This window comes from Sinohyriopsis cumingii, chromosome 1 (genome assembly GCF_028554795.1).
Source record: "Sinohyriopsis cumingii isolate HCF-2022 chromosome 1, ASM2855479v2, whole genome shotgun sequence".
Taxonomy (NCBI): Eukaryota; Metazoa; Mollusca; class Bivalvia; order Unionida; family Unionidae; genus Sinohyriopsis; species Sinohyriopsis cumingii.
The window spans coordinates 67,501,516-67,523,429 of record NC_142961.1 but is presented as its reverse complement, the minus strand read 5'-3'; the positions used below and the strand labels follow the sequence as shown (position 1 = coordinate 67,523,429).

At 38.1% G+C, this 21,914-nt stretch overlaps 2 protein-coding genes across 2 annotated transcripts in view; one reads left to right on the top strand and one right to left on the bottom strand.

The window, feature by feature from the left end:
- Positions 1-6,031: 6,031 nt before the first annotated feature.
- Positions 6,032-10,702, bottom strand: LOC149807056 (uncharacterized). Its single transcript, XM_089951172.1, has 7 exons — positions 10,633-10,702; positions 9,603-9,683; positions 7,933-8,046; positions 7,557-7,765; positions 6,925-7,084; positions 6,567-6,673; positions 6,032-6,139 (listed from the first exon to the last, which is right to left on the bottom strand). Exons 1-7 carry the CDS (start codon positions 10,700-10,702, stop codon positions 6,074-6,076), a joined length of 807 nt encoding a protein of 268 aa, XP_089807298.1. The 3' UTR covers positions 6,032-6,073.
- A 9,494-nt stretch (positions 10,703-20,196) lies between these two features.
- Positions 20,197-21,914, top strand: part of LOC149807055 (CD151 antigen-like) — a 44,279-nt gene continuing 42,561 nt past the window's right edge. Inside the window, exon 1 of the mRNA XM_089961303.1 lies at positions 20,197-20,425. The gene's annotated coding sequence lies outside the window, so the exon portion shown is untranslated. The remainder of the gene's footprint in view (positions 20,426-21,914) is intronic.

Sequence of the window (21,914 nt, the reverse complement as noted above, 5' to 3'; positions counted from 1 at the left end):
CTTTCCGACTCCACATCGAGCGAGAGAGTGTTGCTGATGGTTGACCCCAGGTTAGTAATGTTGTTGACTGCTTCCAGGTGACACCGTCTATTTTGATGGAAGGGGAAGTGGTTGTATCTTGCACGCTGACGCTTATCTTTTTCAGGATGAAAAGATTGCAGGCATCAGCGGAACGGTCTCCCAGTCTCTGGAGGGCATACTCGACATGGGTCGCAAGAGCCGCGTCATCCGCAAAGAGCATGTCCCTGAGGAGTACCAACCTCACTTTGGTCTTCGTGAGCAGTCGTGCCAGGTTGAACAGCCTCCCGTTGGACCTGGTGTGCAGATATATGCCATCATTTGACGAGTCGAATACGTAGGATAGGAGCAGTGAGAAGAAAATCCAGAAAATGACCGGCTTCAGCACGCAACTCTTTATTACGCCGCTGTTGATTGGGAAGGAGTCTGATGAGACTCCGTCGTACAGGACTGTTCCCTTCATATCGGCATGGAAAGAGATTATCATGCAGCGGAGTTTTGCGGGGCAACCGATCTTACTGAGAAGTTCAAATAGGCCCTCCTTGCTGACCAGGTCGAAACTTATAGCCCTGAGGAATGAATACTTTTATTAATAGAATAATAGTAGCAAGTTCAGAAGAAAGATTTGTTGTTGTTGTTGTTGTTGTGGGGTTTAACGCCATTTTTGATGTTTCCTAAGTTCACAAGCTTGAATGTAAACTGATGTAATTAACGATAGCAAGCAATATACTTTAACTGTGCTGATATGTGTGTCCATTTTGTTGTCATATTGCTAAGAACGGGGCGCTGTTATATTGCATAACAAGTATTATAAAAACTGGAAATAACTGAAGAATTATAGGTTACTGCATTTGTATGGAAAAAAATAATCTAGTTATTTTGATGGAATACTGCACGACCTTGGGAGTGTAAGTATATCCATCCGACAAAACGAGTTCATATTTTTCCATACAAATGGTGTAACCTTTTTATTATATGCTCATTTTTTAATTCTACCTAATGCTTAATTATATAAGTAACATACACTACAAGAAACAACTTAAATGAATGTATGCCGTATTCCAAACTAAATACACAAGCGCATATTTATAGGTTACTGCATTTGTATGGGAAAATATGAATACGTTTTTCGGATGTAATTACTGCATGACCTTTGGAGTGTAGTATGTCCATCTGACAAAACGAGTTCATATTTTCCCATACAAATACAGTAACCTTTTTATTATATGCTCATTTTTTTATTCTACCTACACAGCAAACAATTCCACGTTGCTACAACGATGCAGCAACGTTGTCAGTGTTTTGGTGAACAAGTGGGAACGTTGCTACAACGTTGTTGTCTAACGTTATTAAATAACCTTCCTACAATACAATATTCAAATCCTATATGGAAATCTGATGAAACCGGCTTGTGTTTCTGAAACACGTTTCGCACTTTTGGCAAGAATGTCCAAAAATCGACAACATTACAAAAATGTCAACATTACCATCCAGCTAGGAGTTGCGATAGCAGGAATGTCAAGACTGCCACTGTGACAGTATTAGGTGTCAGTTCTGGACCATTTTCATTCATGACAAACCAAACATCACCAGTCATTTGACCATAATAATAATACTAATAGGAATAGCACTCTGCATTCATTGATGCGTGACAACTCTCACATATCAGTTCAAAGTTGCACATATAATAATGCACTCTTCACAGTACAGAATTTTTATTTATCATTTCATACATTTAAAAAGAATCTTAGACAAAATAGTAATGATACTAATTTAATAAAAATTCAAACGTCCATTCTGAAGTTTGCAATCAGTTTCAGTGCAGGTGTTCTAACACGGTTTATATGCAAACACTGCTTTCTGTTCATTGTATGAAATCCTCTTGCTGGGTAGTTTTCCTAACAGACTTTACAGCAGGCCTTCCATTAGATGTAAATGGGACATGTGAGTTCACAAAGTAAGCAGGGGTTTGGGGAGATCTACTCCAATGGGGATAAAAAAAAAAATTTTAGGTAGCAGGGTGTAAAGTAAAAGTAGATGGGTAAACCATACTGCTTTTGCCTGATAAGGAATCCCCTGAATTTGCAGACTGAAGGTTCAAACATTTGTTTTTAAAAGACAAAAAGGAAAAAGGAAACAATACAACATATATTTTAACAGGGATCGTCCTGGGCTTCGCCAATGTCGCAAATTGCGATTTTTTTTCCTTATTGGCAACAAAAATATCCCATCTGGCGATTTTTTTGGCGACATACTTTTTGGTTATTTAATTTGTACATACAATCATGGATTTGGACTGAATAAATTTAAAGCCAGAACGAAAGGAAGCCATAAACTTGACTAAGCAATGCATTATAATCAATCTGTTACACAAACGAGCCTTTGTTCTTATTGACAACCCTATATTTACAGTGCATTGTTACATCATAATCTGCCTATGCTGACATCTGGGCTGAGTACTGTATGTTGCGATACAGTCAATCATGCTACCGCACTATACCTACAACTGACCGACTTCTGAAGACGCGAATCTTGGCATCCGTCCGTCTACGAGAGACGATGGCATAGCTCCAAAGTACGCTTTTGCTTATCCTTCTTTTTAGCTCTCTTTTCAGCTTGCTTTATTCTTCTCTTTTCCTCTGCGTTTTGAACTCCCTGCCTGACAGCTAGACGCCAGCTGGAACGGTTGTTTGCACAGCTCTCCCAGTCGTTGACATTGATGTTTGCTGTCTTCATATCCTTCTTGCAAACATCTTTGTAGCGCAGATGTGGTCGTCCAGTTGGTCGTGCACCTTCTGCTAACTCCCCATATAACAGGTCCTTGGGAATGCGACCTGGGTCCATTCTCTTGACATGGCCGAGCCAGCGAAGGCGCCTCTCGCTGAGTATGGAGAACATGCTGTTCATGTTGGCGCGTTCTAGAACCTCTGTGTTGGGTACTTTGTCCTGCCACTGGATGTGCAGAATGCGCCGCAGACATCTCAGGTGGAAGCTGTTGAGTTTCCTCTCGTGTCTTGCATAGGTGGTCCATGTTTCGCTGCTGTAGAGAAGTGAGCTGAGCACGCACGCTTGGTAGACACGCAGTTTGGTCTTCTCTGTGAGGTTGGGGTTGTTCCAGACCCTCTGGTTAAGTCTGGCTATCACTGCTGCTGCCTTGGCAATCCTGCCGCCCACCTCAGAATCAATGGAGAGTGAGCTGGAGATGTTAGACCCGAGGTATGTGAAGTTCTCGACAACTTCCAAATTGTACCCATCGATGGAGACAGAGGGAGGGGAGTCTGTGTCCTGTGCCATGACATTTGTTTTCTTCAAACTGATGGTCAGTCCAAATTCCTTACATGCATGGGAGAGGCAGCATACCAGCTGCTGGAGTCCATCTTCCGTGTGTGATGTCAAGGCTGCATCGTCGGCAAAGAGCAATTCACGGATGAGTACCTCTGTGACTTTAGTCTTAGCACGGAGACGGGCGATGTTGAACAGCTTGCCGTCAGCCCTGGTATGGATGTACACTCCCTCGCTGCAGTCCTTGAATGCGTACTGGAGAAGCATGGAGAAGAAGATGGCAAAGAGCGTCGGTGCAAGGACACAGCCTTGTTTGACTCCGCTAACGACTGGGAATGCTTCAGATGTTGCGCCATTGAAGCACACTGTGCTGTGCATGTTCTCGTGGAACGACATAATGACAGCAAGCAGACGTGGGGGGCAGCCGATCTTCTGCAGGAGTCTGAAGAGTCCACTCCGACTAACCATGTCAAACGCCTTCGTCAGGTCTATGAAGGCAATGTAGAGGGGCATCTGCTGCTCGCGACACTTCTCCTGCAGCTGACGTAGTGAGAAGATCATGTCTACAGTTGACCTGCCGGCTCGAAATCCACACTGGGATTCTGGGTAGACGCGGGAGGCTAGGATCTGCAAGCGTGCCAAGGCAACACGGGCGAAGGCCTTTCCGACGATGCTGAGGAGGGAGATGCCCCGATAGTTGTTGCAGTCGCTACGGTCTCCTTTGTTTTTGTACAAAGTGACGATGTTGGCATCACGCATGTCCTGTGGGATGTATCCCTGTTCCCAGCAAAGGCAGAGGAGTGTGTGTAGGGGCTGGAGCAGTGCTGGTTTTCCGCTCTTGAGGACTTCAGGCGGAATGCCGTCGCTTCCAGGAGCCTTCCCACAGGCAAGGCAATCGATGGCTTTTCCGAGCTCTTCCAGGGTGGGCTGTGTGTCTAGCTCCTCCATGACAGGCAGGTCTGGAATGGCGTCCAGGGCAGTTCCAGTGACATTGTTTTGGGTTGCATATAGCTCAAGATAGTGCTCAACCCATCGCTGCAGTTGTTTCCCCTGGTCTGTGATGACTTCGCCCGTCTTGGACTTGAGGGGGGCGGTCTTGTAGCTGGGGGGGCCTGTCGCTTTTTTGATACCCTCATACATTCCTCTTGTATCCCCGGTGTCAGCAGCTGTCTGTATACTGTTGCAAAGGTTCAGCCAGTAGGTGTTGGCACAGCGGCGGGCGGTCTTCTGGGCGTTATTCCTTGCAATCCTGAGGGCTTGTAGTGTTCTGGGGCTAGGTGCAGCCTTGTATGCCAGAAGGGCTTTCCTCTTTGCCTCAGTCACGGGCTCCATCTCCTCCCAGTTTGCCTCATACCAGTCGACATTCTTTCGCTCCCTCTTCCCGTAAGCTGTGATGGCTGATTTGTACACAGAGTCACGGATATGGGACCACTTGGAATCAATGGTGTCATCAGGTGTCACTTTGGTGAGGGCTTCCTTCAGTTTGCTGATGAACTGCTGTGTTTTCTCTGGGTTGCTTGCACAGTAGGTGTTGATACGTGGGTGACCCTTCTTCTTGGCGTGGTGCAGCTTCTTGGGTAATATTCGCACCTTGCTGGCCACCAGGGAATGGTCCGTGTCACAATCGGCACTGTGGTAGCTGCGGGTAAGGAGGACACTAGCCAGTTCTGCACGCCTGGTGATGACGAGGTCTAGCTGGTGCCAGTGGCGTGAACGTGGGTGTCTCCACGACACCTGGTGGATCTCCTTGAAGACGCGAATAGAACAGATATAATTAATTGTATGGCTAATCATTCTGTTGTTTTTTTTTATACATATACCAATACAATAGTTTTGCTGAACCTTCATAGAAAACTGATAACCTTTGAAGTACCGACTACTGTGTATAAATACAAAGCAAATGGAAAAAATCTCAATCACAATTACATCTGTCGCTAGTGCAGCATTTTACTCATTGATCTTTTTCTTTTGTCATCAGTCCCGTGTTACGGCTGCAGAGACTTAAACTCCGCAACAAGAAATAGCAAAAAAAACAAAAAAAAAACAAACCAGTTTTGCATAATTAATAATAATTATTTATTTCTCAAAATACAGGAGTGAAAGAATCCCTAAATTGGGTGTGAATTTACGCTTATATATACGGTCCAATATTGCCAGGTGTTGACTCGTGTAAGTTTCATTCGTGGGAATGGAGATCCTATTTTTCTTGTCGAGAAAATTTATACAGCATTCAGTGATCATTCTTGGGATTTAGGAAGCTACAAGCTTTGTGAAGCTAGCCATGGGGGGGGGGGGGGGGGGGGCTGCTGAGAGACTACTGGTGTCACCTGTCAGCACTGAGGACTGTGAACGTGGATTCAGTAAGATGAACCTCATAAAAACTGACATCAGAAATAAGCTCTGCATCTCATCTCTCGAGAATTTAATGAGAATCAGCATGTACAGATGTGAAAAATTAGACTTTGAAACTGCATTCATCAAGTGGGCAGCCCTAAAATCGCGACGGATCTTCAGGTAACACTTTGTAACATTTTGTTAATGCTTGTTGTAATTAAAGTATTAACTAATCCATCTTTTGTAATTTTCATTGCCTGTTATATTAATAGACTAAATTAACACTTGGAAAAATGTACACTACTTTTTTTGGCGACACTTTTTGAAAATTGGCGACAAAATATTGAGGTTGGCGATTATTTTGGCGACAGCTTTTTGAAAGCCAGGACCATCCCTGTTTTAAGATCACTTTTTGTTTATTTTCTAGATTTAATTAAGATTAGGACTCAGAATTAGTCTCCTCCTCCACTCTAAATAGTATCTCTTTCTTCTTCTGCTCAGGCACCTGCAAATTAAAAAATAATTTAAAAGTCACATATCATCTCAGCACTGCTTATATATGCAGAAGTCACATTAACTAGCATTATTAAACTTTATGAAACTTTCTTCACTGTACTTGTGCTTCCCTTAATATTGTTAAGCCAAGTTACAAGATAACTTTGTACTTATGTGTCATTTCAGGCAAGTGGATGGTGAAATCAATTTGCGCAAAGATGAATTTATTTTGTCCAAACATTGTATGTGAATAAAAATTCCAAGTGGAAGCACTTGTCCTATCAGACAAGATGGATGAAAATTGTAGTTAGCTGTACTCAAGCTTTAATAGTCCTGGAAACTATGATAAGCTGATTTTGTTTGCAATTTAGAAATGCATCCACAATGCTTTAAAAAACTGAATCCAATATTGATGAAATAAGAGTCAAATGGCTAACCTTGTATTTTATCCCTCCGCGTTGGTTGGGTGCATATTTGAGGGTCTCTGATATGGCCTCTTCAATTTCAATTTCTTTCGCTTTGCCATTATTTTTCAAGCAAGCTTCTGCAAGAGTAACACAATATTTTAAAATAAGTTTCACAACAAAGAATGCATTGCAGTTTTCTAAATGCCAGCAATAATCAATGGAGTAGTTATAAAATATGTACTTTGAAATGTGGTCTCAGGTTCTTTCATATAGATGTAATTGCAGTATGCGTGAAGAAACATGTAGTACTGGTACTTTATCCATTCATGGAAAAATCTCTGGCAAGTCATTTAAAAAATATAGACAATTAAAATCAAGTCATACTTACTTGTCAAAACTCGGTATATCACAAGGTCTTGAAATGCTTTTTTCCCTTTATGTCCCTTTAGACTATACTCTGACCAGAGTCTTTTTGTTCCTAGTTGTTTCATCATCCTGCAGACACTATCCCTCATATTACACCCGCTTAAGGAGCTCATGTAGTATATCTGAAAATAATAATAATAATAATAAAAATAATAATAATAATGTGACAAAATATGCATTAATATAGTTTTTTTGCCATGATTTTGCATGCAAATTTGTTTGCTCTAACTTGAAACAATTTGCCAACACCAAGTATGCAACACAATGCACTAACAGCAATTATAAAACAAATTAACCACCGTGAATCATTTAACTTCATAAATGACATTCACTCTAAGGCTGAATTAAAATAGCCAAAAAATATGTAATGGTGTATACGTAGTAAAACACCTGTAAATGTTCATCTCTATACATGTTTTGACCTACATCCATAAAATTTAATAGCTGACCACTACATCTTATCCACCCCACCCCCACAAAAATAATTCTGCAGGCACCCCAGCACTTGTACAATGCATATTGAGGTTCACAACAGCAAATAAAGGTTATAGACACGATAACAGTTTGATATGAGAAAATGAGGCCCCAAATTACCATTTTCTTGGAGAGTCTGGGATTCTCCTCCAACCTCTGGCAAAGACCCTCTAGTTCCTCCACTGAATCAGGTGGAGTTGCAATAATTTCGTCTGTATATTCTGTGTCTGGGCCTTGTGTAGTAAATATAATTTTCCTAAGGAGGGCCAGCTGCTCCTGCTGATTTTTAATTATTGCATCCAATTTTATTAGAACGCTGAGCTGGAAATCTGTAAGAGATTTATGATACCATAAACATCTGTTTTGAAAGATCAGACTTATTCCTATTACCTCCTTGTAAAGATCTGTAGAGTGAACATGGGTCTAACAATGGAAAAAGTTTTGAAATGAAATAGTTGCTCTTTGTACAATTTATTTGAAATGAAATAAAACTTACTGTCACTGGAATCCTGTAATTTTTTACTCCCTGGCCTCCTTGTTTCAATAATCTTGTCTGTAAAGTGTTCATTCAATATAGATGGTTTTGGCGTCAAAGAAGACAATGGTGTACCTAAGAAAAGAAAATAAAAAACCCAGTTGAATGATCAACAGAGTGGACACATCAGTGAAAAAAGAATCCACTGTAAATACTGATTATAGGTACAACTAAGTGTGTGTATGTGATTTGGATTTTTAACATATCAAATATGTAAATCATGCTTCAACTTCTACGGTCTTCTGTAATGTCTTTCAAATGACAATAGGAATCATCTCCAAAGTTCATCATCAGTCTTCAAGAAGCTTTGTCAGGTACAATTGAGTCCTAGACTCTATAAAAGTATGATACTTGTGATTCCATGCATATTAGTCATGCTCTGTAGCAAGGCAAATATTTAATTCGTATCAAAACATGCACATTATGCTTAAAATATATGATCCTTTTCTCTAAATAGTAAAGTCATTTATACATTGTTTTATTGCCAGTGTGACATGAACTATACTCTTATTTCAAGTAAAATGAGTCAAAATAATTTTCTCAAAAAATCAAAGTTAAGCACCTGATATGGGATCATAATTCCTGACAATCTGACACATGCAAATTAAGTAATAGTACTTGTTGATTTGGTAATGTATGCATTATGTAGGATCACCTGACTTATGCTCAATCTCTAAACTCTTTTTCTTTATTTTCATACCTCATAATGTTTTGATATTTGTAAACAAACTTAAAAAGAGGTTGATTTCGAGTCTACTTAAAATCTGTTGTTAAGCTTATGCTCTCCACAATTATCATTTTGCAGCATCAACTTTATTCAGTAATTATAAAGACCATGTACACAACTATCAATTTAGAATTTAGCAAAGAAATAAATATAGGGCTTGCAAAATGATTTGCAAATTTTTGGTTAAATATTCTGCATGATTCTCTTGAACACGTGGATCCCCAAACACAGAACTGACCATGCAGGCCTTGTCCTACAATGTAAGACATAACACATGTTTTTGTGCTTGATGCCCACAACATACATCAGCATAGAGGTCTTACAGGTAGGACTAGCCTAGACCCATCAACTTCAAATGTAAACACGTTCTTCCATCTTATTAATTAGTAACTAAACTGCATAGCTGATCACAGATGTCGTTCATATGTGCTGTGTTTATAACTCACAAAAAGATCATGTACATAATTTATCACTGAAAACATACCTGTATAGATTATATGTTGGGTCGGGAATCCGGGCATTTTCAGTGCATAGTTATGACCGCCGAGGTGAAAACGACCGCCATTGTTCTAGTGACTTTAGAAACGTGTGGGTGACGTTTATGCAAAATTTAAAAATATGCCTAAGATTTGCAATTATTGTTATAAACGCAGTGTGGATAAATGTACATAGGTTGAAAAATACGCAACTTTTAGTACTTATTAATCAAGGTTTAATAGGACAAATAAAGAATAATAATTATGGAAAAATATAAATTAATGAGAACTTTAAAAAAATAATTAGGATCACAAGCAATACCGACTGAAAATTTCAGATTTTGATATAGTTTAATTAAAGAAAAATAGGTTTGAGAAAAAGGTGTTCAATTACTTCAACAAAATATTTTGATAAAAAACAAACTTACCAGGTGTATCTGTAAGATAGTTGCAAAAGTCAGGCCAAGTCACTTCAGGCCATTTTGTTGGGTAATTTACCCAAATATTTGCTGGAAATTTATAAGGACAATCATTAATTTCCACAACTTTTAAGTTTCTGTAAATATCGTGCACTAGCATCGCTATTCAGCGTCTCTTTGTAAACGTAAGACATTGCAAAAATGGCCAACTGATCTTATGAACCTTGCATTTATATTCATTTTATATAGGAAAAGTGTACAATACACAAACTATATAACAAACAGCCTTCAAACTGCCTTGACACTAATTGGCGTATATTGTCGTGTACACATGTACGTGACACGTACCGTAGGAGTCTGACGTTTTATCAATAAAGTACGGTAAATCTCTGACAACATGAAATCACCTTATCGGTAATATATTCTCCTTTCCTATTGTTTTTTTTTTTCTTCTTCCCCTTCTCTCAATCATTTTCATCATCATCATCATAATAAATAGTACATCTCTCACATAAGTATCATATTTTCTTCTCCACTATTATTTTCTGTTATGAAAAAAATATCAGTAGAAACAACAGATAATCTTACCAGGTGGCAACCTCTAGAAAATCAAGAGAGTTATGCGTACGGTACTGTCTTTTGAATGTATATCTATATGTGTAGTTTTTCAGTCTTCTTGCGATTCTGAAGCGACAAAAGACGCGTGAGAAAAGTCGAATCGAGCGGAGGGTTGTGGTCACGCTTACACCCCTTGTGTTCATTTATATTACCGATAAGGTGATTTCATGTTGTCTGAGATTTCGCCGTACTTTATTGATAAAACGTCACACCACTACCACCCTTATCAACCTAAAATATATTACGTCTATAACAATATTCAACAGACACATTCGTGGTTTTATATCCTGCTTTTACAGAAGCCTATGCAGCACTTCTGAACAGAAAACAGAAATAATAAACAAAATACAGGTAAACTAAAATGGTTTGCATATCGAACATAACTAACGCTACTGTACTGTTACTAAGCAATTGTTTTCACCTCCGCAATATGGCGGAAAGTAGGTCGCTAAGCTTGTGACGTCATGCCGACCCAACCTATTTACAACCATGTCTGTAATTCTCAAAATTTAATCTTTAATATGCATTTTCTTTTTTTCACATCTATGTAAATCAGCATATGTATACATATGTCTAAACATACATTCATTTGAATTTCACTTGTGATTGAAATCAATTTATATTACTTGGTATTTTTTTAAAACAAAATTTTGGTCAAGAACGATAAATCTTACGCTCTTGAGCTAAGCGCGCGTAATTCGAAATGCTAGCCTAACGGAAGGAATTTTATCATGGTAACCTATCCTATCCTTGATATTTTTCGTTCCAAAAATGTACCAGTGTAACAATATAATTTACTTAATACGAGTCGGATAAAAGTAACAGAAATGTGCCAAGCAGTTAGGTCAATTTTACAAGTTGAACATGTTGGCCGATATATCCCATTTTCTTTGTTTGAAAATGCGACTGAGGCCATGGCATTGCCTCGCGCTTAGCTCGTAGCAGTTTACAAGTGCTTGATTGCATCAGCAGACATCGATCAATAAAAAAGTTATTTTCTGCAACTAAATATGCGAATATACGTTAACTATTTAATGTTCATACCTTGGTGGTTCAAAACAAAGGTGCTCGACGCGAGCTTGATGTTAAGAAAAAAATAATAATCTAAAGGAAAAAAATCATACAGAGTGACAAAAATACCTTAGATTACCCCAATGACCCGTTCTGACATAGGACCCTCTCTATCATATATATAATGATAGAGAGGGTCCTATGTCAGAACGGGTCATTGGGGTAATATATATATATATATATATATATATATATATATATATATATATATATATATATATATATATATATATATATATCATAGGACACTCTCTATCATCACACTACAAGAAACAACGTATATGAATGTATACCGTATTCCAAACTAAATACACAAGCGCATATTCGTCATTACACAAAAACAACATTATTACTGCGTACATAACTCCGCCCAGATAAATTTGAACTTAGTCGCGCGCTCGACATAACTTTCGAAAGAAAATGGCGTGTCTAGTTAAAATTGAAATTTGGAGTCATATTGTGAATGAATGTGCATTGCCACAACTTTTACATTTGATCTGGAATGAATAGATTTTGGTATTTGTTTCGATTCTACGAAATTTCTTCGTTATGGACTGGATTTGAATGTGACAATTCCACATGAAATACATGGGATTGAAGAAGCTAGGGAGAAGCGTGTTGACATCTGCAGATCTGTTTCTGTTTGTCATTGAATGTTTGAAATCATAATGTGGAAAAAATATGAAGTCTTTCAATTGCAATTATCAAAATGACGCTACGGAATTTAATGTTTATTTCATTTTGAGTGCAGTAAGGAGGATGTAATTGAACTTATCATCGAAATTAAGTACAATTTCGAAATGTGTAATCAAGATTGAGAACCTATGACATGGCTCATGTAATTCGGATTTGCAGAACTAAGAAAGTACATTTTGAGGAAATTCAGGATGTAAAACTGTAAGTATATTTTTTTTGGCATTCTTATCACCAGCTAAAAAAGACAGCACATGACTTGTCACTTGTATGTTATTTGAAAGGACATGTTCTTGCGTCTGTTGTATACTGTAGCTAGCCTAAATCCGAAACATTGTATCAACGCAGAATGTGCCAAAGCAGGTGGTATATGGCAGTCCACGAAACATTTGTTTTAGTTCATACAGAAACAAATTTAAACAACCACAACATAAAGCGCCTCTTACGCGAATGTACATGATTTATTTACAAATCAAAAGTGTTGGCGTCTGCGTCCATTGCTTGTTTACAATAGAAAGTAGTTCCTTTATGCACGTGAATGCTATATGTGTATTGGCGCGCGGGTTCACTATTTTATATAACTCTTTTTTTCCGGATGTTCTTTGTGCTTTTCTGTGCAACGATAACACTATGTCCCCACTAGAATATATTGAAACGACAGATTTTGTTTGGTTCGCATTATGCCACCATTTGGATAGTCCTGTATGGGGTTAGTGTTTTAGTGTATAATTCAATATATTTATGGCCTAAACTTTCAGGGGCTGAAATTATATATCTCACATAAATCGATAGTTTAAAAAATTTCAATTTAAATTAACAATGCAGAGAAATTCAATAAACTTGCTAGCGCAAAATGTCCACTGTTGACATTCCTACCATTGGGTAAGCTTCACTGTTTTGGGTGACCTTGTGAAATCTCATGATCACCAATTACAGGAGTCGAGAGAGCGTACCTCGCGGTTTCCTTGTGAGATTAATATAGCCAGGTGGGTGTCCCTCTGAGAATACGCAAAAACCCGTACCCGCTCCAAGGCGAACAGTTTCGCCTGATTGCACTGTGACTTCGCACGGCTTCGTACCACTGATACGTCGCAAAGGACTGTACATGCTCCCCGGCGTTTGGTTGAGCATCCAGATGCTACCACTGGGCCCACTATGGCGCCCAGAACTTCCAGAACAAGGCTGACCGAATTTATCGTGCGTTCTTTCGCAATGGAGCAGTAGTGTTATATAACAGGGCCATCGTGCCTGATAGTCTTGCTGCTGGTGGTGACAATTTGTTCTTTCTTTCTGCAATAGAGTTCAACAATCTGGACATTATTTTCAAACACCTTCCCGAGTTAAATGGTTTACATTTAGTTTCATTCCTTCAGCAAAGGTGCAAAAGCCCATGCCAGGATCTAAGGCTGAATATGACCCTGGCGCAGAAGAGGACATGTTTCAAGGTACAACTTGTTTCAAAAGAGGAGAGTATACGGTTTTGCACCCAAACGGTATTCATAAACTTGAAGTGGAATCCTGCGCTGCCATACACCTCCACGTAGAAGATTATGTAAAAGAAGGATCTGGATGAACTAGGTTCGTCATAATATCGACCCTTTCATGGAAATAGTACATAGCCACACCAACATATATTCCACAACATGCAGTCGTAAACCTGCCACACCGATATGAATTCTGCATTAAGCGAGCCTTACTTTCTGTGTTATAGTCAGCCGCCTCCGGTGTGTATTGTACCGGCGATTTCCCTGAGCACTTGGGTCAGCTGGATTTTAGCGACTACACTTTCCCTTTAGAATTTCTGATATCGGAAAAATCAAACGAGAAATTCCAACATAATAGTGAGTATTTACACCTGAAACCAAGGTCTGTCTATATCCTCTCCACGTAAGGAAAAAGAAAGGACCAAACAGTAGATTTGCTCTTGCATAGCTGCGTTGCAAAAATACGCCACTATGAGTGGATTTTAAAAAAAATTGATTGCATGGTTATAACCCACAATAAATGTAAAACTAAAAGCATATATGCGGGTGCTTTTATGTATTTAGCCGTAAACCACTGCTTGCTGCCAACAATGCAGACTGAAAGTTAAAATTAGGAGCATGTAGTACCGCCAGAGCACGGAAAAGAACATCTTCAGGTTTCAAAATTATCAGAATCAGATTGCGGTTCCATGCATACATCTACATTAACTTTGAATCCCCGAGAAGGCACATCGGACAATCCAAACAGAGCAGGCACACAAAAAATTGCAAAACATAATACTTTCTCGATCTAGCTACTTGGTGGTATGATCTGATGGCATTACAAAGGATCCCGTGATCTATGATATTGTATCAGAATTCATGCGCAGGTTGGAAGCCGACAATTTGAAATTCATCAGATGTTTGAAAATCCAATACCAATGATCACGGAAAAGCAATCAGCCAAACTTTCTAAAGCGCAACAAATTGATGTATCTCCGACAATACACTTGATGACGACAGTAAAGCTCGAGTTCATTCACGCATAACTGGAAAACCACACAGCACTGCCCACACAAAGTGAAAACTTCAGCTACACATTTACCCAAACAAGAAAATTGTATAGTCATGTACCTTAACATGAGAGGATACGGTGGCCGTCTTTTGTTTTAGACAGCTGATACTGCATCCCTGGGAAAGATTGAGTTTATTTCCCAAAACATGTAATGTATATAACATTCTTTATTGGCCAAGTACAGTTTGTGGACAGCTTGCTGTTTCTGAATCGAGGCCAAAAAGATCATGTAGCCACCAGATTACCAAAGGAATCATTTCATGCTACCACTAAATACATATCTAAGTATGGATGGAGTCGACCTGCTTACCAAACAAAGGGATTTTACCCCTATGAATACATAAGCAGTTGAAACAAATTAAACAAAACCAACCTTCCACCCACTGAAGCGTTTCTTGGCAAGTTTCCAAACGCGGATATTTCTGAAACCGACTACCAGCATGCTGGAAGTGTTAGGAATATGGATTGTCACAACCTGGGATACTGCCACAACTCATGTTGCAAAACAGATAATGTCATCTTAGCTGACGCGTTTGATGCTTTCTAAGAATGTCACTTAAAAAATTATGGCCTAGATGCTGCACACTACTTTAGCTCCCCCAGCATGATCTGGGATGTGTTTCTAAAGATGACTGGCAAATATATGGACCAGTCTGCTGAGAAGGGAATACGTGGGGGTATGCCATAGTTAGAAAACGTTTCTTCAAAAACCATGAACCCTGTAATAGTGCAAAATTTTGTAGAACAATTTTTGTAGAATAATTTTACAGTGCATTCTGTCGTGGTCGGCGTGACACGTAAACATTACCTTTAACGTATGTGATAAACTCGCCATAAATTGTTGACTACGAGGGATGGAGTCTGCTCTGTTTGAGACATCAGTTGAATAATTTTGATTAGGGTCCATTCGATAGTGATTGAACAAAGATAGAGTGCGATGTTAACGCAAGATAAATAACGGTAGACTTTACGAGTTTGAGACAATCCAGGGAAATTTTAGGAAGTCGTGGGCCATTTGAAACAGGTGTCATGAAATGATATTTTCCAGAATATTTATTAATAAAGGCGAACTTGAGAGGATTATTCCAACTTCTATTGTGGTGATAACAGTTTTGGCGGTTAAAGAAGTAATCCTGACTGGTTAAGCTAAACGAGGAGTGGAGTATTCCCAGACTGAATTCAGGGTTTAAAAAGATTCCCCTCGTAAAATTATTCGGTCTTAGTTTCTGAGGAAGCCATATTATAGCTCCAAGAACTAGTTAAACGTACTTTTCTCGTTACATTGTCCAAGGGACGTATGTCAGAAAGTGAGGGCCACGAAGGGAGAGATTCGACTTCATCAGGAGATGCAAATCTCGAATAAAGCACAAGGTTCGTCTCAATTGGGTGGAATGTGTTCATTCATGAAAGCTTGCAATTATTTGTTGGATTCATTCGTTTAAAATTAATACTTCAATTTTTTGTTGAGTCCAGAAATTATCGTGCATTTTATATGATTCTTGTATTGCAAGAATGTCATACAGTATTTCCTTATATGAATGAGTTCGGATTGAGTTGATTTTATGTAATAGGAAGCATGTATCCTACAAATTGTACGCATTACTTCTAATACAAATTGTGTGAATATGTAAGTTATCTGTCTTCAATTATTTGCATCATTTATGCTCATAGTTTGTTTGATCACAGGAGAAGAAATCCCTAACACATAGTTAGGTTGTCTACTATAGTTTTATTTTTTAAAGAAAAGAAAACAGCTCCATATCTGACTGCACAGTGGAAATAGAACGCATTCTGCAACCAATAAACTGATGACCCAAGAAGTGATTTGGAAAAGACTGGAAGCACTAGGTGATGCTGTCATGCCGGCAATTTGAGTTCGATCAGTCACTCGATCATATGATGAAATTTGTTCTATCAGTATAACAGAACGACCGATTGAATTTCACATAAATTTTACAACTCTGTTTCTGAGAGAAAACGAATCATTCAAATATCATGTTGATTTCATTTTGTTTATAAAATTGATTAAATTGTTATATTTTGCATAACAACATTTTGATCGGAAGGTGAACCGACAAGGTGCGCCTTCTGATCGCTGACCTTGCATTTAAATCAACAAAGATCTTGACAACAACATGTTGGTTGTGCACAGCATAAAGCCAAGACACAAGCTAAACTGTCCTATCTATGTTGGAATGGTAGTTCTCAACCCGAGCAAGTACAGTATGTACGATGTTTACTATAATCACATCTAGTCAAAATAAAGAAATAAATCCTCCCTTTTCGACCTCAACAAGTTTATTTGTACGACTTTTACGATAATAACAGCACGACAAAACATGGAAATAAATCCTCCCTGTTCTACACAGATACGGATTGCCTGCTGGTGCAGACTGCGACAGCAGACGTATACAGATTAGGCATCCCCAAAAATATCCCTTGTACAACGTCGCTAGCAAACGCTCATTGGCAACTTTAAATATTGTTGTGCAGAAACCGCCATTTCAGAAATTTTGGGGTTTTGGCCAAAGTTGTTGTTGTTGTAGGGTTTAACGCCATTTTTCAGCATGCGATAGGCTATACATGGCGGCCAGTATTAATGGTGGAGGAAGAACCCGGGGAAACCCCGGAAAGAACCACCGACCCACGAGACGCTACTGGCAAGCTTTCTCGCCAAATATGTACATACTTCTCAAGGCGCATAATGTTGCAGTACGAATGGTTAAAGGTGTAACAAAGCCAGTTGTACAGGTCGATAGTGCTCATTTTATTTATATACAGTGCTTGGGTCAATGCGCAGGAATTCTTCACTTGATGGCTTTGATCTGAGGCAACCTCCACAATCTAGGCATATTCCGGACTACAATAATTGTCCAAGTCCACTGTATACAAAATAATGGATTGCTTCTATACATAGATTATTTTTGCTGGGGCGTATATTATCCTGCAGGATGGAGCAGTAGATAATTAACGATTGATTTACAAAGACACTTCGTGAGGTAGCTGGGTGTCATTGGACACTATCTGCAAATTCTTCGCGGACCAAAATATTACGGGGTGAAGCGCCAGTTCTGCTGCTTGGCGTTTGACCTGATGTGTTAACTTGGTGCAGAAAATAGTACATATTCAATGACTATACAGGACTAATGGCATGGCGAAACCTGCCTTCCAAATCCGCAGGAGCATAACGATAGCGAGCACGTTTGGTGGGTCTTATTTATTCAACTCTGCACTTTGTCACGCTAATAAGCTTGCTAGTTTTCACATTAAATGCATTTAGGACAGTGGGTAATCTCAGTACACATATCACGCTGCGACAGGCATCGTCTTTTGCCATCTCTTCTACGTACTGAAATCCAAACAAACGCTCGGCAAGAGAGCGATTCGATATTTCTATAATACCCTGCGTTCTAAGCTTGACCTTAACATATTTTTATACCTTGTCTACCCAGTAAACGCATAGCTGCGCCCATAATTTATTTTTTCCGTTACCCACTTTCATCAGCCATGGCCACTTAAGTGTAAGTGTGAGCCAAGACTTCTGCAATATAGGATACAATTTTGCACGTTAGTGACTACTCTTCCTTGATTACGGTTGACATCAACTACCGTTAAGGCATATGTATGGGTTTTGAGCCCCTTTCCCAACTTATTGTGCGGTAAAATAGGAGATCATTAATAATAGTACAACCGATTTTCATCTGAGCGAGCATTTGTAGCATTTCTGTTTTAGTACCCCAGTTTGGAATGAGAAAATTCAATATAAAATAAAGTTGTTCTGATTGACTGTTTTTATTAAATACAATAAGGGTCTTTATGGTTTAAAAATGGTTTATTCAATGAAACCTATTTTGGGACTATTCCAAATACGATCCGATTATTTGTAAAATTAGTTGCTGCACAAATTAACCTCAGTTCGAATATGTTCAGACTAATGACACCGTCGGACCAGTGAGCTTTTTTTCTAACATGCTGGGACTAATAACTCTTCCGACCAGTCTCGATTTCGCGAAGTGGAGGACACGATTGAGCACTATGAAGAGCGCAATTTTTAGGCCATGTTATTGAAATAGTCTCTTCCAAAGGGATTTCCCGTTTTGTTTGTCACGTTCTAGCCTAGACGGTTTTCCATACAGTGTACCGTAGAGCTAAAACAGTGACAGGACTCAGCGAGATACAACCATTTAGTTAGTTCAGTCAGCTTCATATTTACAAAACCGCTTGGTTCTCTTTTCTAGATAAATAAGGACCGGGGGGGGGGGGGGTATCACGATTTGACTCCAGATCAACATATTAAATATTGGCCTGATCCTCGTTATTTGAACACTAAAGTTACTTGAAGGAAAATTTGGTCTAGCCGTTATCCAAGTTTAGCTCTCAATATTAAAAGGAACATTTTAAAAATGAAATATTAAATTTTATTATGATAAAATCGACATTATAAAAATTAGTTAGATTCTTCTAAATATATTATATCCTAAAATCTAATTTGTTATATCATTAATTAAAATGTATGATATGAATTGAAATGAATTACATAAAAATGCGATCTTTTGATATATATTTGTATACCACAATTCGAATCTAGAATATATCATTCCGGAAATGAATATCATGAATAGTAGATTAACAATAAAGAACGCCTCATTTACAGTAAATATTTCCTATAAAAGAATAAATTTGTGTTACACATTTTTGTATAATAAATTCTAAGAAAATAATGAAATCATTCCGAATTCATGATATTAAAATTGATAAATATAGGACATCGTAGCATCGAACTTTTTTGATATCATGAAATTAATTTCTGATACACAAACATCAAATAAAGAGGTTTGGATATATGTGCTACAATTCACCCACAACATTCGTATATGGAATTAGGTCACAATTAATACTTCCATTCCAGTACCCACGAATGTAGTTCTAGTCTATTTTAGAAAATTTTTTCCTCTCTCATTTTGGTGGTGATAGAAGAGTTTTGTTTATGCACTTTTGGTAGGGATTTAAAGGTAACTGTTTATTCTTCATAATATGAGCTCAGGGTGTTGTTGTCTGTGTGTATTTCGGCGACAGTGCACAGTGAGTAATAAGGCCTTGGTGATGATCAGGAAGTGAAATCTGTGTTTTGTTTACATGCTGCTACGTTGACAGTCCAGCATCTTAAAAAATAGCAGGTCAACATTTGATAAGAACTTTACCGTGAAGTCATCTTTGAAGGTATTTTTGATTAATATATGATTTGCATTGATTGTCACACAGTGGAAAGGTCAGTATTGAGAAACAAATCTAGAGAACATATAGTAAAATTAATTGTGTTCTATGTCCATATTAAAAAAGCAAACACCCCCCACCCCCACCCCCATGCTTAGCCAGAGTCGATTACGTCTCAATCCATACTGGCTTTCATTTTACAACTTCCTGTGTCAACAGTCTTGGCGTCATTAGATATGGAACGGTAACTATGTTGATTCAAGTAAACTAGATTTTGTCCTACGAATGAAAGCAAACTTAATAGTGTACATTTAGTTTTAAAACCTCAGACAAATTATTAATATATTTTAGTTCGTATTATTTCTTATTTTCGCATATTTAATCTTGTTAGATTTAAGAATTTAGTGCTACACAATTTTGGTTCCATTGTCATTGCCGAGAAAATACCATGACACCGTTCTCTGTTTACAACAAGTAGCAAAGTGTCGAAGTGGACATAACCAATTAAGCATATTTTTGATTGTTAAAGCATGTTACGTTTTCTTTTCATCTCAAGATAATAACTAAATCGACAAATTATACACTGGTCACCTGCCACGGAAACTGAATATTATTCAGACTTTCACGGATCAAAGTTTACATTCAACCTTGTGGTCAGGTTAAACAACTTGAAGCAGCACCAGTGTCATTCGCCATCGGTATGAAAGCCATTGAAAACACTATTTGGAAAAGTGACGACATTAGTTAGAAATTAAATATATTAATACATCAATGCAGTATATGCAATTTATAGAACTTGATCGTTTATTTTCTGTGATAAATGGTGCTAATATGGTTTCATTGTTATGATCCATTTTAGTACCTAAATGGAGGTTTTCATGACTAATCATGTCATCCTTTCCGCATTGGGTAGCAAAGGATATAGGATCAATGCATGGCAATGATGAATAAAGCTCAACATTTAAAAAATGTGGCAAAACTTATATCTTTCATCAAATTGCCAAATAGGGGCCTTTTTTTTCATTAGAGAATTATAAAATTTTATTAGTTATGCTAAATTAAAGCAAATATCTCCCCGTCTACATTAAGACTCTGTATTTCTAAAACTCAGACTTTTTTGAATTACTGTTTAACGGGCTGAAAGACCTGATTATTTTGTTAAGTTTAATTTGTAATATCACTGTTTTGTCATTCTTGTCTGTGTTTGTATCATTAATGCAATTTATGGTATTGTGTCTCATCCACCTTTGCCCCCAAGTTGTATTAATCATCTTATTTTAAGTCCATTCATGTTTGCTAAGGATCATCAATCCACTTCTTTTCACATCAACCTATAACATATTTAGCTGGCTGAAATGCAGTCTCGGCTCTGCTATCCACCTGGATGCAGCAGAAATAAACTGATCCGATCAGACACTGGTTACATTTAATTTTGAGATTGTTAGGAATAATCATAGCTGGCCTTACTGAATACCTAACAGGCCACATAATGAGCTCTCTCACTGGTTAATTGATTTTGTTTTCTATGGGCAGGGAATTGTTTACCAGCAAGAGTTCACATGATCAAAACATCATTTCAGCTAGCAAGATATGACAAGGATTAATGTGGAACAAAGTGGATTGGTGACCTCTGGCTAGCAAAAATTATATCCATCATGTTCTTTTTCTTTTGCATTGTTGTCATGTGTGTTTTACTTTTATATATGCTTTAACCTTGGTTGAGATGTTAGGGGGGATATTTTATGTACATATACCTGTTTCCTCAAATTTTGAAGATATTGGGATTTATTAAATTTAAGGTGACACTGACAGTTTGAGGTTTGATAATATCTCGAGGCTCACTCAAGGTGCAGCAGTGTAACTTGTATTTTTAGCTCACATGGCTGTACAGCTAACTGAAGCATATTGTATAGCTCTGCATCCATCATACATCCAACCATCAGCAAATGCTTCTTACCACTCTGGAGTCCATATTTCTCATCCAGTATCAATAAAACATATAATATGGGCTTACATCATCAAAATCAACAATAAGTTCCATAATGAACAAGACTCATGCATAATAATGAGGTGATCTTGGTCCTGATTGGCTAACCTTATTACTACTCTGAAGGCCATATTTCTCATCCAGTTCTTTTTTTTTTAAAAACTTGGAATATATTACTTTTATCATCAACATCTTTAGTG